This window comes from Hyaloscypha bicolor (genome assembly GCF_002865645.1).
Source record: "Hyaloscypha bicolor E unplaced genomic scaffold K444scaffold_118, whole genome shotgun sequence".
In the NCBI taxonomy this organism is placed as follows: Eukaryota; Fungi; Ascomycota; class Leotiomycetes; order Helotiales; family Hyaloscyphaceae; genus Hyaloscypha; species Hyaloscypha bicolor.
The window spans coordinates 1497415-1517310 of NW_020194620.1; the positions used below are offsets into that span (position 1 = coordinate 1497415).

The following is a 19896-nucleotide window of genomic DNA, read 5'->3' on the forward strand; positions in this document are numbered from 1 at the left end:
GGCCCCGGATCAGCATCCTGATTCCTGCAAGACTGCAACTCCTGCTCCTCCAGGATTTTCCTTGCGATTATTGAGGTTGTCTGGACGGCAAGATTCCGCATGGGGTAGCCTCGGTTCACCCGGACAAGTCCATGTCCTTGTTGGCGCCCCCTCCTTGCTTCCCGTCGCCCAGGCGGGGATGGAGCTCGACTTTGTCTCGACGATCTGGCCAAGGAGCCAAGAGGACTTCGGAAAGTCTGGAGATTTGTGGGTCGGTTCCCCCGCTTCTGGGTGCTTTCGTATACACAAGTTTGGGTGGGCACTGGGCAAGTGCCACTTGAGTGCTCAGCTGGGCGGTTCTAGGATTTTGTGCTTTGGAGAGGGTGCTGCGAAGGTTTGCTTGCAGCTCGGATCCAGGGAGATGAGGGGTATGTTGGGGTTGGGCTGCCGCTTACTGCATTTGAAGGGGCAGGTTGTTCTTAAACTGCTGGAACTCTTCTTGAGCAATTTAATGTGTCCTTCTGTCTTCATTTCTGTACTTCTCCTCTCGAAAGGTCCCCACTACGTTTTCTTGATTCCTGTCTGTCCTTGACATCCAATTGACCGTATTCGACATGTGCGACCTACAAGAAGTTGACGTTATCTTTGCTGGGGGAGGAACCGCTGCTTGTAAGTGCATTTTGGAGTTTCCTTCCGTCAATTGAGTGTCTCACAATTCATGGCACATATCAATTTCGTTAGACGGTACTAACTTCCAACAGGTGTAGCAGCTGGTCGTCTGGCCAAGGCAGCTCCGAATCTCAAGATCCTCCTTATTGAAGGCGGAAAAAATAACTTCAATGACCCAACTGTCGTAAATCCAGCCGTTTACCTGAGCCACCTTGCTCCGGACAGCAAAACTGCTTTAGTGAGTTCCCCACATTCCCCACAGTCGAATTTCTTTGACACCTCCAAGTTCTACAAATCGAAAGCCTCGAAGCATCTCAATGGCCGAGAAGCTATCGTTCCAATGGGAGGTCTTCTCGGCGGAGGTTCCAGTATAAACTTCATGATGTATACCCGAGCTCAAGGGATTGATTTTGATTCGTGGAATACTGAAGGATGGGCTGCAAAGGATATGATTCCTCTTTGCAACAAGTTGGAGACTTATCATCCGAAGGGGCAAGCAACTGACCCGAGCAAGCACGGCCATGTAAGTCATGAAATGACAGTCATTAAGTAATTGCTGACTCTCGATCCCGCAGGATGGCCCCATTCATATTAGTGACGGCGGATTTAGGGGAAAGAGTGAATTGGAATTCGCTAAAACTGGTAGGGAGTTCTCTTGAAGTCCAGTATCCTCAATTTTCTTGGATATTCAGAAGTTTTCATCGAATCTATTGTCTCCAATGTCCTGGAACAGTGCTAATTATCTGATGCAATAGTGGAGGGAATGGGATATCGGATGATCGAAGATCTGCAGGACTTTGACGCAGTCGGCGGCTTCTCCGTAAGCTGCAATCATTGGTCACAATCCTGGATTTTGCTAATCCTCCTCAGCACTGGCAACGTTATGTGTCTCCAGACGGAAAGCGACAAGATGCAGCTCATCGCTTCATTCATCCACTTTTGCAAGACGGAAGGCACCCAAATCTCCACATTCTTACCGATTCAAAAGTCATTCGTGTTCTCTTCGACGACTCTACCCCACCTCGCGCCATCGGCATTGAATACAAGCCAAACGCTGATCATCAACCCGAACTTGCTCTTTCGAAGCCAGTTCACAAGACTATCAAGGCGAATAAGCTTGTCGTCATCAGTGCTGGCGCCCTTGGAACCCCACAGATAATTGAGAGGTCTGGTGTAGGCAATTCCGACATTTTAAGGAAGGCTGGAGTGCCCGTTGTTGTAGATAACAAGGTAAGTACTTGAACGTTGGAGAGAGCATCCAAGGCCTTCTCGGTCAGTCAAGTACTAAATGCTTTCTTGTTCAGGGCGTCGGCGAGGAATATCAAGATCACCATCTTCTGCTTTACCCATACAGGACGAAGGGCCTTGACGATGGGGAAACACTTGATGGGATTTTGAGTGGACGTAAGGACTTCATTAAGGCATTTGGAGAGAAAGATCCTATGCTTGGATGGAACGGAATTGATATATGTGCGAAACTCAGACCCTCAGATAAAGAGATCGAGGTGAGTAATAGTGATGCCCATATTAATCTGCAGTTTACAGATATTTATTAACTCCTTCTGTAGGCCCTCGGACCCGACTTCAAGAGAGATTGGGACAATGACTTCAAGCCCTTCCCCACTCGTCCTTTGATGCTTTGCGGAGTTGTGAATGCCTTCCTGGCTGATCCATCGCTTGTTGAACCGGGTAAGTAATTTGGAGAGTGTTGACTTTGCACATACTTTGAAGTCTACTTTACTCCGCAGCTACTGACCCGATTCTGCCTAGGCCAATACATCACCATGGGAACTTATACAGCATATCCGTATAGCCGTGGAAGCATTCATATTACAGACAAAGAGGATGTTCTGACTGGATATGAATTTGATACGGGATTCCTCAATCACCCCTCAGATTTGAAGAAGCAACTTTGGGGATATAAGATGTCTCGAGAGATCGCCAGAAGGCTCCCTTATTTCAATGGCGAACTAGAGCTTGGCCACCCAAAATTCCCGTCCGGCTCCAAGGCCTCTCTTACCAGTGGCAACCATGCGAGCGGCGACGTGAAGGACATCGAATACAGCAAGGAGGACGACGAAGCCATCGAGGATTGGATTAGGGGCAATCTCAACACGACATGGCATTCCCTGGGTACTTGTGCGATGAGACCCAAAGAAAAGGGGGGAGTTGTGGACAAGGATCTGTCCGTTTATGGAACTCGGGGCTTGAAGGTGGTTGATTTGTCCATCGTTCCGGAGAATGTCGGGGCTAATACCAACAACACGGCTTTGGTGGTTGGAGAGAAGGCAGCTGTCATTATTGGCAATGAGTTGGGCATCAAGGTTTAGAGGAGATGGGAAGAAATTACAGAGATTCTAGGAGTATACCTCATTGTGTGTTAAGTGTCCCGGGCATATTTAATGAAAAATTTGACTTCAAATTCCACCCTTTGCAATGAAAAGCATGATACTGTCAACTCTTCGGTGGAATTTTCACAGACGAAAGACGTGATGGCGATTAGATAAGAGAGATACCTTCAAATGAAAGGAAACTTCTCCACAAGGCGCTGAGAAAGACAATATCGGAACTGTAATTATGTGAATTTCGAGTCTTTTGGCACTTCAGTGTTCCACTTGCCTTGAATCATGGTTAGTAAGGCGGATTTTACCATGTTGCAGAGGCGATGGGTAAGGGGGAATGCAATCCATCAATTCATTATGCTACCTGGCCGCATTACCCAACACGAGCATGTGCACACAAACGCCATGATATACCCTGCAGCCCAATCCTATACACCTAATCCTCTTCCATGGCACTCAACCGCATTTCGCCAACCTCTCTAATCTTTTCCCCAAGCACGTTCCTCCCATACCGCTCGGCAACCTTCCCAGCCGCCTCCATCATCCTACCAGTCCTATCCCTCAATAAGGTAACCATCTCCAAAGCCCGCATACCCCTGTCCTCCCCCTCTCTACACTCTACAGCCATCATTTGCAATAGCGTCTTATCAATCTCAACCTCCATTCTAGCCAGCGCAGTCCGTTGGCTATGCGAGCTCTTGGTGAAATCGACCAGATCCTGCTGCTGAGCAGCCAACACACTCTTGAGTACGAATTCGCTCTCCAATTTGTTCAGTTCATCCCCTTCATTCTCTGCTTCAGCATCTTCGTCATCTCCGCCATCCGGTGTAGGCTTTGATGATAGCGGTATCTGGAAATCGAATTCTGAGAGCAGAGGGCGAGGGAAGTAGGGGTATTGGTCGCCGCCTTTGAGGATGATGCAGTGGAATTTGTTGTCTGCTACGGCGACGGGGAAGTAGGTTTCTGTTTTTCGGCCTGAGGCGAGACGCGAGAGGAGCTTGGTGTCGAGGAGGGGGACCCAAGTTGCTTGAGAGGGGGTGCGCCAGTGGAGGAGCGTTAGGAGCGTTCCGGTTGAGTCGTAGATACATGGATCCTGGGATGTTAGATTTGAGTCAAGGTTTAGGGAGGTTGGGGCTTACTCCATTGTCTGAGAAGAAAACACTCTTAATGGTCTCCCCATCTGGTAGAGCAACGACATCTTCGCTTTGGCATATTTCGTCCCTCTTGATGTTCTGGATGGTGTACAGGAGCCTCGTATTTCCATCTGCACCAACCGGGCCGTTACCCAAAGTCAAGACATAATCTCGCCAGCTTGCACATGTGACGGTTGGACTACTCTTCTGCCTGTAAACTCTGTATGGAATTCCAAATAGAGTGTATACTCTGACATAATTGGCTGTTGTAGTGACAGTGATGAATGAATCACTAAGTGATATGGCAGTGACTTCTTCCCCTTTTGGCAATTGAGTCCGCCAGTCCGCCCGAGCTGTCCAAGTCTCATGGGGACGATAAAATATGGTAGCTGGTGTATCTCCATTGGTAAGACACGAAAAGAGAGTCCCATGCTCGTTGAGGCAGGCCTTGTCGTAAAGGAAAGTATCGGTAAAATGGAAATCGCGGTGAAATTCGTGATCATAGAACTCCACTGTAATAGTGTTGTGGGTGTCTTGGTCCACAGTCCAGACGAAGCCGATGAGATTGAGACAAAGATACTTTCTGTTTCCTCGCCAAGGAGTAGAGCCAGGTTGAAATGAGTCATGGATCTGAGGTTCCCAGGTTTGAGTGCGACGCTTGCTGAGTGGACCAGCATAGGGGTCTGGAACACCATTTGGCCTCTTGCCATTTCCATTCAATCCCAACGCATAACCAGCACCATCGTCATCGACAACAAAATCATCTTCATCGCCCAAAATATCCGAGCCAAGGATATCATCCAAGCTGTCCGGAGTTCCTCGTCGGGCTCCATGGTTCGGAATGTCCTTGAGGCCATTGGTAATTGGCCTTCGGGCATTAGCTGAGATCTCAGAGAGAGGATCATGTATGAAGGGGGCTGGCTGGAGTGGTAATTTGAGCAGATGGGAATGCTCTTGAGGCACAAAATCATTGTAGATATAGACCCAGCCCTCGGTATTGGTGAACGATAGCAGGTTATTCGTTGGATGCCATGCTATGTCCATTACATCCGCGTAGTCATAGGTTGCAAGCATTTTCTGAGTCTTCGTTTCCCACAGGAGAACTTTCCCATCTTTTGCAGCGGATGCTAGCATTGCTCCATTTGGCGACCATGCGAGGGCGGTGATATCCCCATCGTGCCCACTGGTAAAGGTCCTTTGATTCTCCCAGTCTCCTCGGGACATGACCTGAATATCCCGCGTTGCTGTAGGTGCCGCAAAGGCTCGGCCATCTGGATGCCACACAACTTTCGAGCTAATTTCATCCTCGGTCTCCAGTGTCCTGATCAGACCATCAATCTTCCGGACAAGCTCTGGCTCATCGTTGATGAGAGAGTAGACATATACCAGCCCATCCGTACAAGACAATGCTATATGCTTGCCACTTGGGTCGAAGGACAGGTGCTTGACAGGCTTCGGTTGCTCTCTCAAAGACATTACCGCGCTCGTGTCATTCGTCCTGATGATCTTGACAACCAATTCGTCACTCGCAACAGCACACCACTTCCCATTGGAGGACAGAGTAACATCTCGAATTGGGAGAGAACAACGAGTGAGGTATTTCTCGTAGGACATTGTATCGAGCGAGAACTTGCTGACGTTTCCATCTTCGGAACCAATGATGAAGAATTCATCCTGGAAATACAATTAGCAGATGGTCAAGTGTTTAATCAGCATACTAACAGTTGAAGCCACACCAGTATTCTGCTCTGGGCAGTCGTCGATATTTGTAGGTTCTCCATCGAATCCTGTCTTGTAGACACGCGTAGTATTGTTCGATCCGACGGTGATCAACTTCGTCCCATCTGGGGTGTACGAAAGAAAAGTAGGTCCTCTTGTATGAGCAGGTCTGCCTCGCAGACGAACTTGAGTCGTTGTCGCCATTGATAACCTTTTCAATGGGAGTGGAATCTTTGCAAATCGAAGTTGCTGAAGCTGCTAGAGAGACGCGCTCAACGCGTCGCAGCCACTTTACGCGACCCCCTGAACAGAACCCCTGTCTACAGTAGCGCGGGTTGCACAAAACATCCCACTGCAAGGCTGCCCTGAACATTTCCAAAAACCAAGTCAACAGTCAACATGTCTCGATCCACAGATCCAGGTCACTTCTTCCAGACTGATGCTTCCGAATCGACTCGAGCTCGCAGAGCTGCAAAATCCGGAAATAAGAATGGCAACCCTATAGTCCTCCAATCCAAAATCCTGAGCGTTATTCCTGATCCCTTCTCCCCAACTTGCATTTTCATCGCAGAGAGCGCCGGATGCGTCAGAAGAGTTAATGTCGAAGTGGGTATGGTCAATATAGTGGTCGTAAAGAATTGAGCCGCTGATCAGTTTGCATAGAGTAGGGATTCAAAGACTGTTTACAGAGGACCAACTGCTCCAGTCACATCAGTAGCAATTGGCGGGCAGGGAGGAGCTACCGTCTTCGCAGGTTGCTGGGACAAAGACATTTGGAGCTGGGATAAGGAAACTCGTGCTCCAGGACGGAGATATAAGGGCCATTCAGATTTTGTGAAGACCATCATCTGTACGAGGATTGATGGAAAGGATGCAAGTTCTCTTCTGACACAAAACTGGTTTAGACGCTGACCGATTACCTCCAGCTCCTCATCTCGGGCGGGGCAGACTCGAAACTCATTGTGTGGAACGCAGCAACTGCTGATCGCCTACATACCCTTCGGGACAAAACCGACACCATGATGGCTCTCCAGGACCTTGTCCTGGATCCTGAAGCCTCTACGGATTCCGAGATCGTCCTGGTGTCCTCAAGTAGTGACCCTCAGATCCGGAGATGGCGGATAGGTCTCACGTCCGCCGCCCAGATTTTGGATACAGCTCAAGGAGCCCAATCGCAAGGCCAGCCAACCAGAGGTACAATTCTCGAACACGAGACGAGCGTGTACAGAGTCCTCTTTTCGGGTTATGGTGAAGATGCTGATCTCTGGACTGCCAGTGCAGACGGAACAGCGAAATGTCTGTCAAGAGCGAGGAACTGGACCACGGAGGAAACTTATGAACATGGGGATTATGTTAGAGCTGTTGCAGTCACTATCGATTGGGTTATTACTGCTGGCCGAGATGAGGATGTTAAAGTATGGGACAGGGCCACAGGGAAGCTGTGGCATGTGTACGATGGCCATTATGAGGAGGTCACTGGACTGGTAGTGATTGATGGTGAGAAGAAGGTGGTTAGCGTCAGCATTGACGGAACTGTCAGAACCTGGAGCCTCGGAAAGGCGGATTTGGAAAAGGCGAGAAAAGAAAGGGGGGAGAAATTGAAAGGTGTGCTGAAAGAGGAGAAGGCGAAGCCGAAGACGAGTCTTTTGACCGCGGAAGAGGAAGCTGAATTGGCTGAGCTGATGGATTCAGACGAAGACTGAGTGCCAAGTCTATGAGGGAGACCCCTTTCAGTGCGCTCCCCGTGGCGGTTGGTTACATTCTCTTGCTTGCTGCACCATCTGCTCCCTGATCCATGACTACCAGCGCTCGAATCTAAATTTAGAGAAAATTGGGCTATCAGAACTCAGGACTCAGACTCAAACCCTTATGTTTCGGCCACAACTAGATCCCGCAAGGACTGACGTACCTTTCACGGCCATGGCGAACATAAGGGCCCGCCTGGATCTTCAATGGTTTCGCTGTCTCACAGTTCAAAGTTCGGCCTGTACCTCAATGAAGGGCTTCTGATTTCAGAAGGGTAGGCTCCGTGATCGTTCTCTCACCACCAGCTAATTTTATAGTATGAAATTCAATTTTGGAGAATTGCTTGCTCAACTGTTTCCCCACGAATTTGGTCTATGCAGTGTCATGTTGAGATCGTCTTTTATCCTTTCCGAAGGGTACCTGACCCCGGCCCTACGGTACATTCTACAACTTCCATCCAGCTCATTTTGTAAGTGTTTAACTCTATGGTCTTGCTCAGAGGTGCCTCCGAGTGCCGCATTATGCCAGCAGCACGCAGCATGCAAGCAGGGTTCATCTGTTTCTTTTTCCTCGAGCTTACCCAAACATACATCTGTAGGCACAACCAGCACAGGTGGCTTTCGTAGGAAGCTATCCACGTTCGAGTCCTTGTTCCTGCCGGTTCCCATTTGTTTTCGTGCAGGACCTGCAGCGATTATGCCAGTTCCCGCGAGCTTGCAAACAGACACATCTCAAGGGAAGTCACACAAGAGTCCCAAAGTATGCCAGATCTCGGCATGTTGAGTTCCCCTGAAACCTGCGAAATAGTTTGGATTTAACTTCAAATAACCATTACGTGCAATTAAGCTGGATTTTGGTAGTCTTCCAAATCCCCCTGGCCAAGTTTGCGGCTCAGCTCCCCCTGAACGTCTCCACAAAGGTACTGTACGAGTGGCACGGCACTCGCATCCAAGATCTGTGCCCCGAAGAATTGAGTGCAATCAAGGGCGATGACCACGGATATCCGATCTCGTACGACGTGATAAAGGCAGCCTGCTACTGAATGCCAGACATCAAGACATTATGTCTAAAAAAGTTTGAATGTCCTACCATCATGGAAACATCATCTTAGACTTTAGAGTTCTGTAAGTACCATGTCGAGACTACTACGTGGCGTCTCAACTGTGGCGCTGCAGGGGTTCACCGGCGCCTCGAACGAAGCGCGCGCGACCATCTTTTCAACCTTCCCTCTTAGAATAGCACAATCACTTGGTTTGCTCTTTGCGGTCATCCTAGACGTAATTCAGAAACATAGCGAACGGGAGACGGGATAGCCCATCACATGGCGCTATTTTGATCTTTGACGGCGTCAGTTACCCTGACCTGAAGTGGTTTTCCTCATCACCTCGAATTCGCGCTTCAAAACTCGAAATATTTGATCTTCTTCTATTCTTATCCCACCCATGGCGTATTGAAGGACATAGCTATCACATACTATCATCTGACGCATTCTTAATCTTAGCGACCTCTGAACACTGCCCACTTTACAAGCTCTGCTTGTTAACATACCCGAGAATACCGACTCACGATCACTGCACAACATGGAACGACCGGTGTTCTCGTAAGTCACTCCAATGCACTTGGTATTCAGGCCCGCCATTCCTTCAATGTACCAGGCAATAGCGAACATTTAGAGCAAGTGCTTCGGATTCCTCAGCATTTTGGGGCAGCGGCACATGAATTATGTTCTTTGCACGTTGGGTTGGGCAGCAGAGAGGCTTCTGGCTATAATATAAACATGAATTTGCTAATATGGTTTAGAAACTCCTTCGAGATGGTCATGTTTCATGTTGGAAATGACGGAGATGAAGAGAAATTCATGGTCCACAGAGGTTTGTTTGCTTTGAAACAGGAGCTACCCCAATTCTACCGAGCACTGACGCATTATTCAAGAACATGTTTGCTCCTACTCGCCGGTCTTAAAGGCTGCGTTTAACAGCTCCTTTGTCGAAGGCCAGACTCAAAGCTATAGGCTCGATGACATCCGGCCAGATTCGTTTCGTCTCTTTGTGCAATGGCTTTACACGCAGGGATTTTGCATTTTGGACGAGATAAGCCTTGCTGGCGCGGAGCCAACCAGCGAGATGGCACTGACAACTACGAGGCTGTGCCAGGAGCGAGATCTAAATATCATCCAATTATGGCTTCTAGCTGACAAGTTCCTTATACCGCGCCTCCAAAATGATGCTATGAAGCACTTCGTAAAGATTCTCGAGAATCAAAACTATAAACATAAGGGCATATACCGGAGCACACATTGGATTCCATATGTGTATGCCGAGGGGAGGACGACGCTCGACAGCCCGTTGAGGCATCTCGCCGTTGACCTCTGTTTGTACAGCACATCTTCGTCGTGGTCGAATGCCCATCCAGATCACTTTCCGCACCAAATGCTCATGGAATTGAATTCACAGATAATTCTGTCACGTGAGACCGGCTACCCGGACGGAAGACATTACAGGCATATTCGGCCAGACAGAAATTACCTTGTGGTCGAAGATAAGCCGCAATGCAAAGAGGCAAAGCATTGAGTCACGTACTTCGAGGCCGGTGGTACCTTTGGTTGAACTTGCCGTTGAAGAACGGAGGACATTCAAGAATAAGACCGGAAGGAATGACATCCATCCTCCTCCTCTAACAAAACCTCGACGTGGGCGATGTGGCGCTTAGTCTTTGGTGATTTGCGTTTCTTGAGGAAATAATCTTTCATACTGGAGACCAGAGTGGCTCGCTAGGGGTAATATCAGCTGTTGTTCCGCTTCCACCATTAGATGCCTGTGTACAATACCGTTGCTCCTCGTGATTTAGTGCACTTGGCAAGCGACGGGCAGGTTTGAAGAGGAAGTTGCTTATGCACCCCGTACCTCGCTTCTTAGCACCTCACCCGGTCTTCCTCTTGCTGACAATTTTCTCTCTACTGTCACGGTGGGAAATACTGAAAATCAAACATGCCTACAGAGTCTGAGTTTTGAGGCTTCAACACGAATTCTGCTTTGGCTTGGGCCAACATATCGTTCATTCAAGCCTATCACTTCTTCGCACGCTTCGACCGCTTCGCGATGAACTCTGCCTTAGCTTCACCCCACAGACTGTTCAAACAGTCCAAGTCGTCGGTCTTGTTATTGGAATCTATATGCATCCTTACCTCCCCCGGTGACCTCACCTCGAGTAAAACTTCGTCTGAATTCCCTCTGCAAGGCACTTGCTCTTCTGCTTTGGAACTTCACAATGCCACTACGCCAAATGAAATTCTTGATCCTCACACGTATTCCCATTTCCCTTTGAAAAGCGACTTTTATGGAAGCCGGCGTGTGCAAAAAGTCGCCCATATATTTTACTTCTTCGATTCCCAACCCCATTTTACGCTGTTTGCTCCTTGAGCCACATCATGAACCAAAATTCAGGTCCGCAAGACTTGCTTCCCGGCTCAACTTGCAAAAGCTCCCCAGTAAGGTCACAAAACGTAAAATGTACCCAATCTTGGTCCGCAACGGCGACGGCCCGCCTACATACTTCGCATCTCTGACCATAAGCACATCATGGCAGTGGCAATCGTGATGGTGGAGGTGGAGGTGACGGTAGAAAAGCCACGAGCAAGGCAAGTTTTGCTCAAGTCAAAAAGAAAATTCTGCTTACAGTTATGAGGTTTAACAAATGGAACTTGAGGTTGGAATCGACACTTCGTTCCCTCCCTTTTGTTGTCAACGTTTCTTTTGCCGTCAAGAAAACAGAGCATCCCGGTCTCTCGGGAGGAAGGTCCAAATCCACGACCTTCGCAGAGCTACGGAGCTCTGTATTATGGCCTTTGCGCACTTGCAAGAATCATGGCGAGGATGGTGAAGGCGATCAAAACACAGATCTTCCTTTTCCAAGTGCTCTGACTGAATAAGAAGCTCGGGGACCTCGATTCTTCTTGCAACTCCACAAGAGCTCCCAAGACGCCCCTTTTATACCACGCACTCGCGTTGCCCTCCTATTGTACCAGCAATCTCGAATCCAAAGAGCATGAACTAGACGAGAAGATCGCCTTCGGCGTCCAAGCTTTAGTTCCACATTCCTTACAACTAGCCAAAATCCCACGATTCTCCCAGCTCACCAGCAGCCTAAAAACCGCGACCTGCAACGAAAACCTTGCACATGGATAATAACAACCACTAACGAGCCTACCGTCACGCATCAGCAGTTCATGGCTCCCTTCCTCTTCCTAACCATGAACCTCCCGTACGCGTCGCCAAACTATCACAACTCGTACCACCTCCCCTCCCCCCCACATCCCGAAATCTAGAACCCCCGCGTCGCCCCCGCGATCCAGACCACAGAAGCCCAAAAAAAGAAGCGGGAAAATGGAGACGGAATTTTAACGAAGGCGGCCTTTTGGGGAGATGTTGAGTGGAGCGATACGAGATGCGATGTGCAACAGAGCCTTTTGTCTGTCCTATGATTCGAGGATGGGGAAGAGGAGAGGAGGATGAGGAGGGGGGGGGGTGGAAGGGAACCAGCTTGCCGGTGAGGTGCGTTTCACCATCTCAAATCATGGAGAGGGCGTGCCGAGAGATGCGCCTATGTAGCTCTCAATCTGTGGAGTGGTGGAAGCGAGAAAACTGCGAGGATTCCAAGAGGGGTTGAGTATGGAGTACAGATCGAGGCCTCCTATCCTTGCCTCTATCCTTCTACTGCACGTATAGAGACCAGCAGTCGATACCCGAACCCCTCGTTCGGACATCCGAAGAAGGAACTTGAAGCTTCGTATTCTCACTGCATAAAAACCCCCGAATGACCACCCGCATACTTTCCACGATAGCGAGTAGATTGATTGAAAGACCCCCCAACACGCAAAGATGGGATCCCATTCTACGAATGAGAATCCCGGAGTCGGGGGCAGTTAGGGTTGATTGGAATCCGACCTTGATCCTGTACTATCCTATCCACCTTGCGTCGTGATTTACGGATCTTGTTACCGGTAATATTCAAGTTTCAAATTTTTTTTTGGTTGTCATTAAAACGTAAATCTTGCTAAAATATCGGATGAAAAGACCTAACTTTGAAGGTTACTCTTACACTTCCGTTTAACAGAGCACTATGCATATCAATCCTGCAAGAACTCCGTTTCTTTGACTAACAATCCACCCCTCGCTTCGGCTGGCACTCGCTATGCTGGTGCTGAAAGGGAGGCGAGTATGACACCCGGTGAAAAGTTGATCCGTCCCGTCGTCCTTCTATGATGTCTTCTGGGGGAGGTTGAGACAAGAGATTCATGCTTCACTTGCTTGAGTTGTTTTTATGACTGCGGTATTGTAAACCTATTACCAAGAACGAGGAAATCATGCCTCCTTCTCGATCATCGTGCCACCAGAAGATGGGTAAGCAATCAAACACCAATTGATGATCAAGTAGAGAACATGATTCACAACATTCAAGACAGAATCATACCACAAAGTCAAGGCAATGAGTATAGACTGGTGTTCCCGAATCGGCATAGCCGTTGTGTTGTGTTCAAGATCTACAAGAATTGAACTGGTCGATCTGCCTAAAGAATACCAGATCCAATCTGGCCAACAGTTTTCTGTGCCCCCTAAGTTTTTATGCAAGTATGTACAATGAAAGTTAAGTTCTGCCTTCCCAATTCTGCTCTCCATAAAGTAGTCGAGTTGAAGTGGTAGGTAGTTTCATGAAATTCGTGTCCCCTTTTCGCCCCTTAGTCATCTCAAGCGAGCTGACATTTTAGCTTGCAAACGCGTAGGTATTCCCAAGCGTGCTCAGCGACGTCCCAGAGCTCAACAAGTTCCCATCGCTCGCCATGAAGTACGCATATCTGGCGACCTTGGGCGAAGCATCGAGTTGCGGGAGGACGGTCTCGAGGAAAGTATTCTGAGCCGCGGCATCGCCCTCGCCTTGGAACTCAGTGATCCAGAGAGGTCTGTTTCCGCCCGCAGTGTAAGCCTGGTCGATGTAGGCCATGAATGCGGCTGCGTCGCCACCGTTGTACCAGTGGATGCAGACGAAGTCGACCTGGCAGCCTGTACACGCGGTAAGGAAATTTCCGAGCCAGGTGAGGCCCATGGGGCTACCGCCGTTGGTGACGGCTGGGGAGCCGAGCTGGGCCTTGCCGGCGAAAGGCATCATGTAGGTCTTGTATCCGGCTGCTGCGGCGGCGGGCGAGAGGTTGGATTGGCTGCCAAGGTCGGGCTCGTTGAAACACATCAGGTGGGTGGAGCCGGCTGCGATGGCCTTGGTGGCTGCGGCATTCCAGCCGGAGGTGAAGGTTGAGGAGAGGCCCCAGAGGAGAGGAACGAATTCCCATTCGGAGGGAACGGTCGCTGAGTTGCCCCAGTTGTATGCCCAAGAGATCGCCTTGGAGCCGGCGAAGCCACTCAGGAGGGACACATCGTTGAACGCAAGACCACGCTTGGCAGAGGATGAGGCGGTAGTGCCAGCGGGAATCGATATTGGGGCGGGTGTGGATGTTGTGACGGGTACGAGAGTTGTAGGAACGACAACTGGAGGAGTGGTTGCGGGGACTACAGCTGCTGCTTTGGGGCTGGTAGTCGGAACCGGGGCGGGTGTTGAGCTCTTGGGAGGCTCTTGGATGAAGACCGCGGTAGGTTGGGTGCTAGGCGAAACCGGAGTGCTTGGGCTTGGGCTTGAGGCTGCGGGGACGAGGACAGGAGTTCCGTCTATGGTGATAGTTGCAACAGGCCGGGCGCCGCCAGTCGAGAGAGTGGTGCCGAAGTCGTAGACAGTAACCTGCTCAGTCACGATAACCTCGTCGGTAACCACATAGAGGTCTCTCTTTCGGACATCATATCGACCAGCAAAGACTTCCTTGACCAGCAAAGAAGAAGCCGCAATGGCGAGGTTGGAGATAGAGTAACGCATATTGAGGAGTTGCTGAAGCACGGAAAGATTGTAGAGGGCGGTTCGCAGCGAAGGAGATATTTATGGCTCGAAGAGTAGGTAGTGGTTGTGCGTGAATTGACTCGTGAGTTATGTATGGAAAAGGAGGCAGTTTGCGTTGACTCAATCAACAAGAAGTGACTGTGAAGGGTACTGTAGTACGATAGACCTGGGAATTCCAAAAGAATGAAGAATATCCCGCGCAACGTCAAGTGCGAATGAGCGTAAAGAACGAAGAGCCAAAAAGGTTGGATGGGGGGGGGGGAGGGAAAAGAGCGAAAGCGGACGAGGATGGGGAAGATACTTAAAGGTCTCCGCCTGCCAACACACAACAGACGAACAGTTGGCGGCGGAGCCACTCACATTCGCAACCCAAGCCCACACACACACACAGTGAGTGAATCTTCGGCGTTTCACAACCCCAAAAGTGAAGGTGAGGAGAGGGAGGGTGGCCCGGCGGCGCCAGGTGTGCACAGGACAGCCTGAGGACCTGGAAGCAGAAGTTGGCCTTTGCTGGGCCTAGCTGGGCCTAGCTGGGCCAAGCTGGAGCCAAGCTTCTCACGCCTCTCTTTGACTTTTCTCCCCTTTCGGACATGGACCCCCCTCATGCTTGCGTACGTCCAGTCCTCCGCGTGCGCGCTGCTCAAAAGACGTTGCGCCTCCACTGCGTCCACTCTGAGCCACTCGCAACGTTGAAACGTTAGCCCCTCCCGCCCCTGACTAAACCCCGACCGGATCCTGTCCGGCGGGTCGCCGAGCAGGGACCCTGCTAAACGAGCGCTTCCTATTGGCGCAGACGAGGGCTAGTGCGTTTTAGCTGTCAGATGTTTCCTGATCCGATAATCTCCACCATGGATCCGCCCGCATGGGAGGCTGCTGCACCGCAAACCAAAATCAAGGAAAAGGACCTCAAAGAGCGAGATTCTTATGTACGGGTGGGAAAAAGGGTACAGCGTGCATGCTGCAGGCACACGGGGGGCCAACAACTCTGGTCACTCTGGTGCCGAGCGGCGCCAGGGCCAAAAGGAAGCTGTGCCTTCTCGTTGCGCTGGGAAACATCGGATGAACATTGAACGGACGTGGTCGGCTTTAAGGGGTCAACATGGATATCATGTGATTGCAGGAACTCCTCCATTTCGAGACGTGAGAGGTCCACGGACCACGGTCCACCTCATCACCGCGCCCTGTCCCTTATCCGTGCCTATCGCCACTGCAACCTCGGACTCCTTCTCCTGAACCGCACAGCGAGCAAGCGAGCACAGAACCGCGATCACATCTCACTTGTGCAAGTCAAGCCAAGCTGCTGCGTCGCCTAAAGTTCCAACTCTGTGCCTGTGCTGCTGGTTCTCTGCCAAGTTCAGTGCAATAATCCGGTCATGGTTTTCCCCCTAGCTGCAGTTTTCCGTCCGCGTTGCAGGACTCGCGCGCCTGCCTCCTAGGCGACCGCGTCTCGCCAGTGACTGGGCCGGAGCCATTGATTGAATGTGAATGGAGGGGGTGCGATTGCGATTGCGAAGCCCTTCTCCACACCACCACGACTTGGAATCGAAACCCTAATTTTACTGCAGTAGCATCAAAAGGATATTTTCAGCTTGCATGTAAATTATGTTCCTTCCGTCGGCTTTTCGAGGCTTTCTCTCAAAATTCCCGCTCAGCCTGTTCGATAATAATACGCCAGGAGCTGGATTCGGTCAGCGGTAACTGTTGTGGAGAGACAATTCGATCCCGCCCGATACACCACATGCGGGCTTGCTTCGCCTTGCACGTGGAGGCGTCGGAAGGATTCCACCTCAATTTCATTGCCAAGGTGGGAGAGCTGGGTTGTCGTAGACCCTTGCAATTCAAAGACAATTCGAGGAGCCAGGACATGTCATTGTGATTTCTCGAGAGTTTCGAAACACAGAAAGATACGAGGCCCTGACTCGGAACGAACAGCCAGTAAATATAAACGCTGCACTAAGTTATCCAATCCTATCGTACGTGCAAAAATATGCTCGAAAAATCATAGACCAGGCGCTGCACGAAAACATCGAGTGTTACACAATCACTATCGTATCAGGTCGTCCGTCCGTTTCGAGACCGCGATCGCGATCACCAGTGCATCAACCCCTCAATGATCCGCAGCCTTAATACTCACTCAACCTCAATTTCTTGCCGATCTCCCGCCTCCGGGCATTGACCGTCGCTCTCTCAGAAGGTTTCGTGTTCCCGTCATCGAGAACCTCACCTCTCGCTTTCAAAGCCTGAAGGAGCATGCCCGCATCAAAGAAGCCATCTGTGTCTGAATCAGCCTCAATCCGTCAAAACGAATCATCAAAAAGAACTTACAGCCTCCCAAACCCTCGTCATCGCTCTGTGCTGAGCTGTCATCCATTGGTGTCAAGTTCCCAGGCTCATGACTCTTGCCGCCGTCAGAGGCCTTGATCACGCGGCCACGAGACTTGAGTCTGTTGCCAGCTGGCCTGGCCTGGCTGGCTTCTCGCGCTCGGCTGGCTTTGGGACTCGTCCCTCTTCGTTGTGTTAATTTGAGAATCCGTCGGATTTCATGGAAGTAGCTTTCAAGTGCGTCTACGAAACGCTTCGTTTGTCGGTGTTTACTGCTTGCGCAAATGCTGAGCCCGTCCTCCTTGATGATATACCCAATGCCGAAGCCTTCTCCGGTGGTGGGCCCGAATCCGAAGTGTCGGAGTGAAGGGTTGCCGCAGTTGGATGTTGAGATGATGGTATTGTTCAGTTTGTCCCATCCACCGTCAGCGAAGAGAAGAGGCATGTTGTGATGTTGTCCTCGAGAAGGCGACGAGTTGCCTCGATTTCTGCGCCCGTTTGACCGGACGCTTCTCACATCATCACCATCGACAGACATGACCGAATTTCTCCCTGGGCTTCCAACTACCGAGGCTGGGTCTCGCTCAGACGTACCTTCAACGGGGCTGGAGTATCCGTTGCTGCTCAAATCATTGCTGCTTGCAGCCTCGGCTCCATCCTCATCGAGTGCCTTCTGCCAGACGCTGAAAAGTGCGTAAAGATGTCGATCACATCCTTGAGCTTTTGCACATTCCTTCGTGTTTGCCGTGTGCATCTGGCAGGCTTTCCTCAAGGCATCCACTTTCTGTTGTGGTGGATTCTCAGCCCAGAACGTCTGAACGAAGTCCACAGACTCGGGGGTCACGGATCGAATGGCTTCGGTGCGGCCGTGGAGATAGACTTTCGTCATCGCTGGTTCGTAAGTACATTCCACACGACCATACAAACCATAGTAAGCTGCTTGGAATGCCATCTGGACGAAAGCATCTGGTGAGAATCCCATCGAAGTCATGAAGTTCTTGCCATAGGCAGCAAAGTCCAGGGTTTGGAATTCGTTCTGTTGAATAAGATCTGCGAGTCGGGTTTCAGCGAATCGCAAAGCAATCCCGAGTTCAGGAACCATATCCCATTCGAGCTTGTGAGGTGTGGTGCTGACATCTCCGAAGCTGTCAGGATCTCGCTTTGATGGGTCGGGACTAGTTGACGCCCAAAGACTGGGAGCTTGACCATTGATCGACCGAGCAAATCGAAGGATGGTATCCGTGTACACATCGCTTGCAAATCTGAGTACAGTGTGGCCATCAACACCTGTATGTTCGAAGTTTATCCCTGCACTGCCGTTCTTGCACACGATGATCTGTAGCTTGTCATACCATCGGTTCGTGCAGGTACCAATCTGAACTCCCTTCTCGACCTGACTGGTCCCGCAAAGCATGTTCTGGCAAAGATCCGCACCGGAGTTTGGCTCTGTATAGTCCAGACAGAGAATAAACAAGGCGGAGTCTACTATTCCAAGGCAGTCCGAGTTGTTGGATCCTTCTTCCCGCGTCATGACATCTCTCAAACCAGACCAAATCTTACGGTTTTCCGTGCTGAGGACGCCAAGCGCTCCCTTGGCAGCTTCCTGGATTGGTGTTTGTTGCGCATCATCCACGATAGTCTGAAGGTTGATGGAGAGATCTTTCTCAGTCATGATCAGGTCTGAGTTGTCGTCCAGGACGTCGAACCAATAGAACTGACCATGACAGAGAACTACAATGTGCCTTGCATCTGGGTCTTGTCCGATGTGGCATCCGTTCTCCGTTGGTACACGAGCTGTGCCAAACAATCGGGAGTATTGATACATGCAAAGTGGTGTCCCTCTGATAGTGTCAGGTGGCAACTCCTCCTTCCTCACAGCACGCACGAATGACAAAGCAGACACTACTAGTGAAGCAGCACGAGTGACTTGGTTGTTCCTTGCAGGCGTAGGGTCATCTTCGAGAAGGAAGAATGGATTGAGATTCAGGACGACAGGGTTGTCAAAATTCAAGTACGAGTCGTACCCTGGTATCATGATTAGTCTTTGTTTCTATACTGGATAGTGTGGACTTACAAAATTGCTCAATATAACTTGTCTTTCCAGTTGCATACTTCTTCAATCTCTCCTGCAACTCTGGTCCCTCAGCTTTCAAAAACTCATCTACCGCTTGTTGAGTCTCTGCATGCTCCCTCGGCGTTTGTAGGGGCTTCAAAGCGGCCAGGTACTTTGACGTGCTGCTCTCCAGATCCGGGATGGGTAGCTTTGGGAGCTTGTCTTGTGCTGCAAATGTGATGCCCTGCTTGTGATCTGGTTGGTTACTGGCAAGGGGGTCCTTTTGCTCTTTCGTGTATCCCTCGCTGACTTTCTTGGCCACGTCAAGGGACCGTCCGGAATCGACGGCCAAGTGAGGTTGGCCTGGTTGGGCCAACGATTCATTCAACGATTTTGGCATCGTAAAAGTACGAATTGCTGTGGTTAGAGAAGGCATCCTGGTTAGCCTTTTTGTTTCAAGCGTATAGCGGAGAAATGGAAGTGGCGATGTTCAAACCGCGCAGAGCTGTGCGGTAGAAGTAATGACAATCTTGAAGACAGTAGGACGGCATCCCACTCTAGGTGATGTAGAGGTGCTTGAGAAGATGTATGTAAACGATGGAACTGCTGCTAGACAGTGCAGCCGGGAGCCTTGGTTATATCTGGGGTTCCGAAAGAGCTCGGCCACAGTGGGGTATGCCTCGCATGATCTTTCTGCTGCAACCAAACATAGAAGAATCTCTGAATCCGGTCAGACGGCCCATGCAATTTGGCGTACACTCCCGCACACTGGCTTAGGAGAAATGCCGAGCTAATATCAATGTCCGCAGCACCGAGTTTGATAGCTTCGAAACAGCAAGCAAAACGCTCTCACGTACCACGAGGTAATGCCTAATCGGAGGCCAATCTGCAATCTCGCCCCGAGATATCCCGCAGCGTGGCACATGTACTTGGCCACAATGGGGTGACAAGGTATCAGAACCGTGGTGTGCTGAGGAGGGGGCGTGTACAAGTCGAG

At 50.3% G+C, this 19896-nt stretch overlaps 7 protein-coding genes across 7 annotated transcripts; 4 read left to right on the plus strand and 3 right to left on the minus strand.

Annotated features, from left to right (window-relative positions):
* The first annotated feature begins 173 nt into the window (after positions 1-173).
* K444DRAFT_567073 (GMC oxidoreductase) lies at positions 174-3076 on the plus strand. Its single transcript, XM_024877154.1, has 9 exons — positions 174-648; positions 741-886; positions 935-1171; positions 1224-1290; positions 1404-1468; positions 1519-1878; positions 1953-2153; positions 2217-2337; positions 2419-3076. The coding sequence occupies exons 1-9, from the start codon at positions 594-596 to the stop codon at positions 2976-2978; spliced, it is 1812 nt and encodes a 603-aa protein (XP_024733357.1). The 5' UTR covers positions 174-593; the 3' UTR covers positions 2979-3076.
* Positions 3077-3321: 245 nt separating this feature from the next.
* K444DRAFT_616286 (chromosome segregation protein-like protein) lies at positions 3322-6085 on the minus strand. The gene is made up of 3 exons (XM_024880898.1): positions 5846-6085; positions 4130-5797; positions 3322-4083 (listed from the first exon to the last, which is right to left on the minus strand). The coding sequence occupies exons 1-3, from the start codon at positions 6044-6046 to the stop codon at positions 3427-3429; spliced, it is 2526 nt and encodes an 841-aa protein (XP_024733358.1). The 5' UTR covers positions 6047-6085; the 3' UTR covers positions 3322-3426.
* Positions 6086-6241: 156 nt separating this feature from the next.
* On the plus strand, positions 6242-7545 carry K444DRAFT_632857 (WD40 repeat-like protein; the record flags this gene model as incomplete). The annotated part of the gene is made up of 3 exons (XM_024883529.1): positions 6242-6448; positions 6506-6676; positions 6769-7545. The coding sequence occupies 3 exons, from the start codon at positions 6242-6244 to the stop codon at positions 7543-7545; spliced, it is 1155 nt and encodes a 384-aa protein (XP_024733359.1).
* Positions 7546-8710: 1165 nt separating this feature from the next.
* K444DRAFT_666067 (uncharacterized protein) lies at positions 8711-10291 on the plus strand. The gene is made up of 3 exons (XM_024887156.1): positions 8711-9188; positions 9389-9459; positions 9521-10291. Exons 1-3 carry the CDS (start codon positions 9169-9171, stop codon positions 10156-10158), a joined length of 729 nt encoding a protein of 242 aa, XP_024733360.1. The 5' UTR covers positions 8711-9168; the 3' UTR covers positions 10159-10291.
* A 334-nt stretch (positions 10292-10625) lies between these two features.
* On the plus strand, positions 10626-11072 carry K444DRAFT_64786 (uncharacterized protein). The gene has a single exon (XM_024885393.1). It carries the CDS (start codon positions 10687-10689, stop codon positions 11005-11007), a length of 321 nt encoding a protein of 106 aa, XP_024733361.1. The 5' UTR covers positions 10626-10686; the 3' UTR covers positions 11008-11072.
* Positions 11073-13348: 2276 nt separating this feature from the next.
* K444DRAFT_535975 (glycoside hydrolase family 128 protein) lies at positions 13349-14503 on the minus strand (the record flags this gene model as incomplete). The annotated part of the gene is made up of 1 exon (XM_024875336.1): positions 13349-14503. One exon carries the CDS (start codon positions 14501-14503, stop codon positions 13349-13351), a length of 1155 nt encoding a protein of 384 aa, XP_024733362.1.
* Positions 14504-16647: 2144 nt separating this feature from the next.
* K444DRAFT_645161 (uncharacterized protein) lies at positions 16648-19335 on the minus strand (the record flags this gene model as incomplete). The annotated part of the gene is made up of 3 exons (XM_024885059.1): positions 16648-16796; positions 16850-18871; positions 18921-19335. 3 exons carry the CDS (start codon positions 19333-19335, stop codon positions 16648-16650), a joined length of 2586 nt encoding a protein of 861 aa, XP_024733363.1.
* Positions 19336-19896: the final 561 nt, after the last annotated feature.

Bases quoted from the DNA above. Each gene is read 5' to 3' on its own strand.
- K444DRAFT_666067 (XM_024887156.1), top strand. From the start codon at position 9,169: ATGGAACGACCGGTGTTCTC. The intron at 9,189-9,388 runs GTAAGTCACTCC...AATATGGTTTAG, and splicing joins ATGGAACGACCGGTGTTCTC to AAACTCCTTCGAGATGGTCA. The intron at 9,460-9,520 runs GTTTGTTTGCTT...GCATTATTCAAG, and splicing joins GAAATTCATGGTCCACAGAG to AACATGTTTGCTCCTACTCG.
- K444DRAFT_64786 (XM_024885393.1), top strand. From the start codon at position 10,687: ATGAACTCTGCCTTAGCTTCACCCCACAGACTGTTCAAACAGTCCAAG.
- K444DRAFT_567073 (XM_024877154.1), top strand. From the start codon at position 594: ATGTGCGACCTACAAGAAGTTGACGTTATCTTTGCTGGGGGAGGAACC. The intron at 1,172-1,223 runs GTAAGTCATGAA...TCGATCCCGCAG, and splicing joins ACCCGAGCAAGCACGGCCAT to GATGGCCCCATTCATATTAG. The intron at 2,154-2,216 runs GTGAGTAATAGT...CTCCTTCTGTAG, and splicing joins CCTCAGATAAAGAGATCGAG to GCCCTCGGACCCGACTTCAA.
- K444DRAFT_616286 (XM_024880898.1), bottom strand. From the start codon at position 6,046: ATGGCGACAACGACTCAAGTTCGTCTGCGAGGCAGACCTGCTCATACA. The intron at 5,798-5,845 runs GTTAGTATGCTG...TTGTATTTCCAG, and splicing joins ATACTGGTGTGGCTTCAACT to GATGAATTCTTCATCATTGG. The intron at 4,084-4,129 runs GTAAGCCCCAAC...CTAACATCCCAG, and splicing joins TTTTCTTCTCAGACAATGGA to GATCCATGTATCTACGACTC.